We start from the raw sequence: 9,821 nt of genomic DNA, 5'->3' as shown, positions 1-9,821 counted from the left end.
GATATATTTGCACCCTTGTAGGATAATTCGCACCTCTTAATCCTATACACTTTGATTCACCATATTTATGATAGGGGCCAATTACAATAATACCCTTCATATTTTCATCCATTTATGTTTGTTTGAGAGGGGTATTTTCTTAACATAATAAATCCTACTCAAAATCACAGACAACATTTCATTTTCTTGCTTTTCATTATGTGCCCCATATTATTTGTGCATATGGTCACATGCGGGCCCACATGATGTTTAGTACTTCAATAACTTGGTATTGTCCAGCCTCACTTAATTTTGGGGTATTGTGGGGTCTATGTTAGAGGGGTAGATATTAGATATGGGTGGGTAGGGTCCATTATACGTTCACTTAACCATTCTTTCGTTTATTTTCTATTCAGCTAAATACATAAAATTTTCTTTCACTTTTCTGTCAAGTGAACCAACTAAATCGAGCTCAGATCTTTGTTTCAAGTCTGAGATATGCGTTAGATAAAAAAAGGGATTTTTCCATCAACGAGAATATAGGGAGAACAAGGTTTTAGGGTTTATGGGTTCTAGGGTTTATGGGTTCAATGGAAGCTAAGAACTTGCTTTTAGGGTTCTCCACAACCCCAACTGCATCAATCCATAAACCCCAAAAATCACCCCACCTGAACTTATCGTATTCATATTCATATTGTCCCCTCATTCAATCTCAGAAACAGAGTTTCTACAAGAAGACCCATGTGGGTGTAAAGCTAGTTGTCCAAAGAACAGGAACTTGGAAGGGGTTAGAGTGTAGAAACAAGGTTGAAACCAGGGAGTTTGCTGATATTAGAGAGGAATCTAGAAGGAAAAAGCTTGCGGTTTTTGTATCGGGGCAAGGATCGAATTTTAGGTCGATTCAAGAGGCTTCCAATGAGGGGCAGATTCATGGGGAGATTGCTGTTTTGGTTACTGATAAGCCTGGTCTGTTTTCTCTCTCTACTCTTTTCATGATTTGTATTTTTTTTATTTTTTTATTTTGAATAGCAATTTTATGATTTGATTTTTCACTCATTATTTTAGCTCTATATGAAGAGCTGTACAAATTAGAAAGAGTTTATGTTTCTTAATATTAAGTAGATATTGGGCACTTGGGCTTTCTTAATCTTTCTATCTGTTTTATTGATATTATCCATGGTTATTCTGTTTCTTTGGCATTATTCTGCTTCTTTTGTTATACCACTCTCCCATTTCTTATAGATTCATAAAATTTAGATGATTCTTGATATTGATTTAGTAGATGTGACTTTTCTTATTTTGTCTTTATATTACTTTTTGGAAGTAAGTATTCATCTTTGTTTATGTTATAGCATCATGCAAATTTTTCTTAGATTAATTGCTTTTTAAGTCCAATTTCCAAGCATGAGAATTAGCTTATGATTTATATGCTGCTATTCAATTTTGATTACGCTGTGACATCGGCCAATATAATAGATTTATGCTCGCGTTCAATTTTAAGAAAGAGCTTATATCAGGGTATATATGTTTCTTAATATTAAGTAGATATTGGGCACTTGGGCTTTCTTAATCTTTCTATCTGTTTTATTGATACTATCCATGGTTATTCTGTTTCTTTGGCATTATTCTGCTTCTTTTGTTATACCACTCTCCCATTTCTTATAGATTCATAAAATTTAGATGATTCTTGATATTGATTTAGTAGATGTGACTTTTCTTATTTTGTCTTTATATTAGTTTTTGGAAGTAAGTATTCATCTTTGTTTATGTTATAGCATCATGCAAATTTTTCTTAGATTAATTGCTTTTTAAGTCCAATTTCCAAGCATGAGAATTAGCTTATGATTTATATACTGCTATTCAATTTTGATTACGCTGTGACATCGGCCAATATAATAGATTTATGCTTACGTTCAATTTTAAGAAAGAGCTTATATCAGGGTATATTTGTAATGGTGTCATGCATGGAGGTCTAGTTGGATTGCTTGTTTTTTAGACTGCTGCATGGACACTGGGAAATAGGTAGATGACTGCTTTTAAAGTTCAAACACTCCGTGAGGGACCTCAAAGGCCATTAAGAATATATGTGTAGATGCATTGTCTCTGAAATTTGGCTTACAAATCACTTAAGTTCATATCAGAGACGACAGGATGTGTTAAAGCATCATCATCATCATTATTTTTTGAAGAGGTAATTTACTCATAGATTACTAGGGGCAGAGGTTGCCTCGTGCATAGTATCCGATGGAGGTAATGCAGGAAAAAATATTTTGTATGCCTCGACAATTATTGAAAATATCATCAATAAAGAAGTCAAATCTCCACGGCCCCTTTTCCCTTCATCCCAACTTATTGGATTGGCCAAATCTCGGTCCACGACTAGAGGGGTGTTAAATGTTCTCTTAGGAATCCTACTTCGGAAAGAAAGGCCCTGATTTCTGCTTTGTTTGAATCAGTTCTTCCAATCAGACGAAAAAGGAATGCAAAATGATCTCATTCTTGCCTCAACACAACACCCACCCTGCTGGTCCTAGATTGCCCAGGAAAAACCCATCATTCTCTCTTTTCTAAACCCCTCCCATCCCGCATCACTTCTCACACTCACTTCCCATTCTGGAAACTATGGTCCAAACAGCCCCTAAACAGTTGTCGATTACATCCTCTCCCTAATTGGTTTGGTAATGCTTTCCCAATCATTACATGTCAACATGCAAATTCATCTCTAAATAAGAAAGTTACAAAAAATAAAATTGAGTTTACTGGTACGTGCATTAAATAATTTGAATTATTCCAACAATAATTTTTTCCTCTACTTCTAGGAGTCCCCTTCGATTTGAGTGTGTTGCTTTCTTAACCTGCTTTACCAGTTTAGTTAGTTTTGTGAGAATCTTTTTATTTTCTATAGTTCTTTCGCTTTCTTTTTATTGTCCTTTCTCCTTATATTGAATGCCTGGCAACAATGGGAAAAAGAAAATTGGTATTCATTTGTTTAAAATATCTTTCTCAGTTTTTCTGGTTATTTGAAATGTTGTTAATTACATCCCTCATTGAGTTTCAACATGTTATTTGGTAGGTTGTGGAGGTGCTGAATATGCAAGAGAGAAGGATATCCCAATTCTTTTGTTCCCCAAGAGTTCATCCTTGCCTGGGGGTCTTTCAACAAGTGACCTTGTAGCCGCTCTACAGTGGGGTTCCATTTTCCTTCATATATTTCCATTTTGTTTGTCATGACTTCCTTTCACATTGTAGTGCTGTTTTCAACTGAACATTCTTTGTTATTTTTATTTTTTTTACATTTTCCTGTCAATCATGTTGACATAGCTTGCTCTTTTAAAATTGGCTTGCCATGCTTTTCTCCCACACAGTAAATTTTTAGTTTCCAGCTGAATGTTTTGAATGGCCGTCTTAAACTTCAACAGGAGCTTTGAGGTTGACTTTCTTCTGCTAGCTGGTTACTTGAAGCTTATACCAGATGAGCTAGTGCGAGCATATCCAAGATCAATATTAAATATCCATCCTTCTCTTCTTCCAGCTTTTGGGGGCAGAGGATACTATGGTTTAAAGGTGCATAAAGCTGTTATTGCATCTGGTGCTAGGTAAGATTGAATTTGTGAAATTTATCATTTCAATTCAGACTTGTTTGTCTGTAAACAAAGATCCATATCAACTTTATCATTGCCTGTGACATCGTAATTTTATTGGATCAAGTCAATCACCTGCTTCCCGTAGAGGATCACCCATTTTCTGCGTAAATTTTTCTATCACATGCTTGCTAAGAGCTTAGATGTGTTTGGAATCCTCTGAAGTGATCCTCTACACCTTGTACAGTATGAAAATTATTATAGCTTCTAAATTCATTTACCTGTAAATGGCACTCCTGTGTTTTATAACTGTCAGGACTCTTACCTATGAAACCACATAAGATATTATAATCATAGTTGAGATTTCAACAAAACAACAAAATTCAAAGTCAATTAACTCAAACCAAAACATTGATTGAAATGTCTTGCTACAAAATTTTACTATGTAGCTCAGAAGAATTCTCCCACCATTCCTTCTTCGATTTATGGTAGGACAAGCACACCTAAAAGGAATAGTAGTTTTTTGTACCAGAAAATGGTGTCCTACACATGCACTAAAGAAAAGAAAAACTATTTAAAAATAAATAAATAATAATAAGTACTATCTTGAGCAGCAATATAAGATGAATTTGCCTGATAATAATCTCCTGATAAAGAACAGTTCACAGCAGCAATCAATTTCTTATAGTGGCTGTATAAGGCTTTGAATTTACTTGGGAAAGCTGAAATAAGTTGAGGAGCCAAAAGGCAAAAAATGAAGAGACAGAATCATATGAAAATCAGATATACTTGGTGAGTTTGCTTCTGACCATTGCAGGTGTACCCAAGAACAAAAGAAGAGTCATACACTCATGTGTTTTTTAAAATTTTATGTAGCACTATTTATGTACTGTTGCAGAGAAATCAGCAAAAAAAGAGGTGTTCAACTACAGAATGCAGAAAAATCGGAGAGATTGAAAACCCATATGAAGGAATGAAAATGATATACAGTTGGTCATACGTATGTTACACCTAGCTATACAACCCACATCATATTGATGTGTGCCTTCACTAACATCATCATCAATGATTTGACATCTTCTTCATAGGCAACTTTCCATCACGAATCATCAAAACAGCGTGGCCATCCAATATCATCCCCAGAATAAAACGGGAAAAAAAGAAGAGAAAAGCACTAATTTCATCATGAAAGCTCGAAATAGATGTGAAGGAAGAGGGAGAAGGAAAAAATTACATTGAATGAAGAGAGCAGTCTAGCCATTCAAAAAATGAAGAGAAACAGATATGGTTTCTCCATACATTTCTTTTTCTATCTTTAAATTTAGTTTGAAGTTATATGGAACTTTCAATTTTCCCTCTAGCTTTCTTTTTTAGTGCATTTTCACTTGGTCGGCCGGGAATGCCTGACTTATCAATTTTCCTTTTTTCATCTATATATCTGAAACATTAGGTTCCAATTTTTTCCTCCTCCAACTGATTTTCTCTTGTTTTGACAGATATTCAGGTCCTACGGTCCACTTCGTTGATGAACATTATGATACGGGCCGTATACTTGCTCAGAGGGTTGTACCTGTGTTAGTGAATGATACTGCGGAAGGATTAGCAGCAAGGGTCCTTCATGAGGTAATAGATATTTGAATTTACTTTTATCGGTCGATAAGAACTTCTATCTCGGAAAAGTGATTGTGGGGGCTCACATTGTTTGGGGGATCCAAAGCATTCATTTGATGAGCCATGACATAGATAGGGTGTGCCCCAAAAATCAACTTAATAGGATGAATTTGATTTGGGTTGGTTAAAATGGACGGGTATAATTTTCCACAAATCTGTCCATTTTTAACCTCCACAAATTGAAGGGTTAGGATGATCCTATGGAGCTGATTTTTTGGGGCCTATCTATGTCAGGTACCATCAAATGAATGCTTTGGATAACCCAAACAATGTGGGGCCCCATGGATTTTTGCCCGACCGAGTAGATAAGGTTATCACTTTTCCGCTTCTATATATTGACATTGTCCTTGTTAAAAGATCCCACAAATGTTTTTCAACGATTTTTGTTATGCTGGACACTTGAATTATAGCCAGACCAAGCTACTCCTAATTTTCATACTCGAGTTCTCTCCCTTTCACAAGTGACATCAACATATGTATAGCTATCTCTGGTTCGGAAAGGGGGTGCTTGATTTATTTGTTCATTCTAGTTTTTATCATTTTACTCTTTTATTGCCTCTATTTTCTGCGGCTTTTCTCTCTCTGAACATTTGAGTTTTTTTTTCAGGAGCACCAGCTGTATGTGGAGGCTGCTGCTGCATTATGTGAGGGGCGGGTAATTTGGAGGGAAGACGACGGTGTACCTATCATACAAAGCAAGGAAAATCCAATTGAGTACAGCTAATAAGAGTAGTGTGGTGGCTGGGAAAGCATATAAATCAACTTTTCTTGCTCAAAACAGACACAAGATTTTTATTTTTATTTTTGGGTAATTTTCATGCTTAATGTATCAGCATTAGCTTTATATTATCCTCAATTGAATGATTTTATTATACTTCAGCTTTATTATTTATGTTTGTGTTATGATCAGCCTACATTATTCTCTGTTCTTGTACATTTGGCCACCGAAAGGGGCAATTCTAGTCCATTGTACTTCAGGTGCTCAATCCTGCAAAGAATGTGTCACAATCCCTTGTTCCAAAAACCCCTAAATTTGTGTTGATTTAACACGAAATTGAATTTGTCGCTTGCATTAGGAAAATAAGTTAAAGAAAATTTTCTTTATTTTTGTTATTAAGGATGATCAAAGTGTGTCAACTCAAATTGATGAGTTTCAGTTTTTAGTTGGAGAATTGGCTGAGGATGGTTCTCTTATATAGAAGTTGCCAATTTGTCATTGTCTTGGAAAGATTTCAAAACATATGGACCTTAAAAGCAAGTTGTGATCTGAGTCAAGAATAGCCCCCTTGTCTTTTCCCTTTTTTATTTTCTTGCACTTTGCTCTGACTAATTGATTCACATGTAGTACTCACATTCATTGCTTTCAAAGTAATACGTGATGGGAAATGCTGTTTCTACCCTCATCCTTTCATACCATTTCTACCACCTTTTGTTTGCCTTGGGAAATACCACGTTTACAGTAAATGTATCCATGAATATTGTGGGCCACCACAAGTCGGGCATGTTGCCCTTGATTCCGTTGTCATCGGATGATTCTAGACCCTTGATCAAGCATGTGAAAAAGACCGTAAAGCTATATTTAAGCGGTTCATTCTTACACACCTCAGTCTTGTGAATGAGATCTGTGTTCGGCATCAGAACCGAACACGGCCTATTTACGACGGGAACCAGCAAATAAATGGTTTAGACATCATAACATGTAGACCCACTAAACTCTTTCTGCCCTGGCATTTCAACTTTCATACAATTTTAGGTCATGTTTGGCTGCCATGATTTTTTTTCCCATGGACAAGCAGTTTATCAAGTGATGAGAGACTGCCATTGCTCATTCATCCTCTCCACAGCATGCGATCTCAAGTCTCTTCATCTCCTACCCTCCTTAACCCTCCCTCACCACTTGAGAAACTAATATTTCTTGGGGGAAAAAAAATTCATGGTTGGCAAACATGGGCCTAGACTAGGGGAAACGAAACAGTCTTAATAACCACTATTTTTAGTATTTTTTTCTTCTTCTAGGAAATTCAATGATCCAGACTATTTACTCGTTGCTCATGCCAACTAAAAGTCTTGGTCATTGAATGGGTGATCAGAGAAGAAAAAGAGATGAGAGATGAAAAAAACAAGCAACCATCCACATCATCATGGAGCCTTCACAAATCAGAAGATTGAAACGGTCTTATAGGAAATGTTTTGAAGGAATAACAACCAGAGATGAAGATGAACAGTTTTTTTAATCATCAAAAAGGAGTTGAGAAGAAGGGAGGGCTGACACTTTGAGAGGTAGAGCATGGAGAAAAATAAAGATTATTTAAATTATCTTATAAACAAAAATTTCTCTATAGCTATTAAATAGCTTATGGACATAAATTTCAATGCCTAAAATAATAATAATATACACTAAAAAAAAAGGAATAATTACAATTTATTTTATTTTTTACTCAACTTCACAAAAAATCCTTCACCCATGCATGCCATTGAAAACTGCCGTAAGGTTTCCTGCCTTCAACCCCTCCTTCCGAAGCAACTCTCCCCGGCAAAACCTCGCCGTCGCCGGAACTCTAGCAAAACCAATCGACCGTTTCCCGGCCACAATCCCACCGGAATCCGACACCCTGTTCGATGGAACCAAATTCGTTGTCCTCTTGTATGAACCGAACCACTTTCCCTGCATATACCCATTCCGCCTCCATGGTGGCAAATGCATGCCTCTACTCTTCATTGACTCCTTTGCCCCGGAGCACATTAGCCGCACCACCTGCTTTAGCGCATCAGATTTTCCAACGAAAACCGCCGGAAAAAAATTGAGCAGGGAAAGGTAATGACTCGTTGGCCGGGCGATCTCGAATTCTCCGGCGAGGCCGATTTCCACTATGTAGCGGGCCCCACCTTTGACAATGACGTCGATGTACTCGTAATCCCCTGCCGGAAATCGGCCGGATTTGACCCACCTTGACTTGCAGAGACCTGAAAAATCAAATTTCCCGGTGATAAGCGCAAGAAAATAAGGCTACTGATATTGGCACTGCTATGTTTTGATAATTGCGCTAATTCAACTTGTTTTTTATAATATAAACAGCTGTCAAAGGTTATTACAGTTCGCAAAAAGCTCTCAAGACAGGCTGAGTTGTGTAATTATTAAAAAATAAATGGTAGTGCCAATATCAGTTACCCAGAAAAATAAAAACTTGTATTCGCCTCCGTATAGAAACTCCGTTATTCATATGAATCATATCACAATTTCTAGCTATTTCGTGGTGTAAGCCCGCACAGTCCAGTATTTTTCAAAAAAGTACTGTACGGCTCAAACCATAGGATGATCTAAACCGTCCGTCCATTTATAGGCCACGCTGCACCCAAAATAACATTTCCATGGGATGATCCTAGCCCTCAGATTTATGAATTATGATATGAAAACCTTACACATCGGAGGGTTGAATCATTATATGAAAATGATTTTCGGTGCACAACCTATTTATGTTGTGGCCCATCAAATGGACGGTTTGGATCATCCTATGGTATGACCCGTACAATACTTTTGGAAAATACTGAACTATACAGCCTTACACCATATAAAATCTCATTTTACAGTATTGTTCTAGAGAGAGAGAGAGAGAGAGAGAGAGAGAGAGAGAGAGAGAGAGAGAGAGAGAGGGTTTCCCATATTAAAAAAACAAGGGAATTGCTGGTTCCACATTTTCCGACAACCAAAACCCTCTGCCGCATGGTGCACGTTGTAAAAACTTAAAAGACGCATCCAAGGCGCACGATAGCAAACCAAAAAAAAAGAAAAAAAGAAAGAAAATTCCTTACCAGCGTCCAGACCTCTCTCCCGAAGCTGAATCATTAACCTGCGCTTAAAACCCTCCCCTCTCTCCGTTCCGATACTCAGGCACGCCATTTCCGTCTCGTCCGAAATCCTTCGCCGGAAAAAGTCATCGTCCGGCACAACTCCGAGCAAGCTCTCCAACATTCCCTTCGTATCAGAATCCACAAACTCATCTTCCAATTCCGCTCTCCTCCCTTCTATCTCTTTCTTCTCCTCATAATCTTCTTCTCCTTCCTCCATGAACAAATCTACGAGATCACCCAGCTCCGGCGAGTTTCCGGCAGAATGATCGCTGCCGCTGCTCTCGCAGAGTCTCGCCCTCGCCATCTGGTCGAACGGCGCCGTCACTCTCTTAAACCTCACCGGAATCCCTGCCATTGCCGACGGGAAGATTTTTCCTGAATGTTTTTTTTTAATATCGGCACCCTTTTCTTTTGCCCTTTCTGGTTAGTGTGTGATTTGATAGCTGTAGGGTGGTGAAAGGGGTAGTTATAGTAGAGAGGTTGGGTTTTGGTCCTTTTGGAACGGATAGGGATAGAGTTGAATGTGGTCATGTCATATTATTATGATGACACGGAGTGTAAGTATGTACTAAACGACAAAATGACGAGAAAAAAAGTTGAACTGAAACGGCGTTTACTTTGACGGAAAGGAGGTTTATAACTTTTCTCTTGCTTGAATTATGGCATGGGCCCACATGAATGTCGAATGATCCTTGCCCTTCGATTATATAGGCATCCCTTCAACGATTGATTCTTTTCTTG

At 37.6% G+C, this 9,821-nt stretch overlaps 2 protein-coding genes across 2 annotated transcripts; one reads left to right on the top strand and one right to left on the bottom strand.

Moving 5' to 3' along the window:
- Positions 1–413: 413 nt before the first annotated feature.
- Positions 414–6,140, top strand: LOC143881668 (Formyl transferase). Its single transcript, XM_077384895.1, has 5 exons — positions 414–945; positions 3,053–3,164; positions 3,399–3,575; positions 5,057–5,183; positions 5,839–6,140. The coding sequence occupies exons 1-5, from the start codon at positions 561–563 to the stop codon at positions 5,953–5,955; spliced, it is 918 nt and encodes a 305-aa protein (XP_077241010.1). The 5' UTR covers positions 414–560; the 3' UTR covers positions 5,956–6,140.
- A 1,372-nt stretch (positions 6,141–7,512) lies between these two features.
- Positions 7,513–9,572, bottom strand: LOC143880888 (uncharacterized). The gene is made up of 2 exons (XM_077383864.1): positions 9,042–9,572; positions 7,513–8,195 (listed from the first exon to the last, which is right to left on the bottom strand). The coding sequence occupies exons 1-2, from the start codon at positions 9,433–9,435 to the stop codon at positions 7,690–7,692; spliced, it is 900 nt and encodes a 299-aa protein (XP_077239979.1). The 5' UTR covers positions 9,436–9,572; the 3' UTR covers positions 7,513–7,689.
- Between the last annotated feature and the right edge of the window lie 249 nt (positions 9,573–9,821).

The sequence above is a fragment of the Tasmannia lanceolata genome, unplaced genomic scaffold (genome assembly GCF_043159265.1).
Source record: "Tasmannia lanceolata isolate RefF3 unplaced genomic scaffold, GAP_Taslan_0.1 ptg000007l, whole genome shotgun sequence".
NCBI classification, from domain to species: domain Eukaryota; kingdom Viridiplantae; phylum Streptophyta; class Magnoliopsida; order Canellales; family Winteraceae; genus Tasmannia; species Tasmannia lanceolata.
Note: the sequence above shows the minus strand (reverse complement) of the source record. Positions and strands in the feature narration are given on the sequence as shown.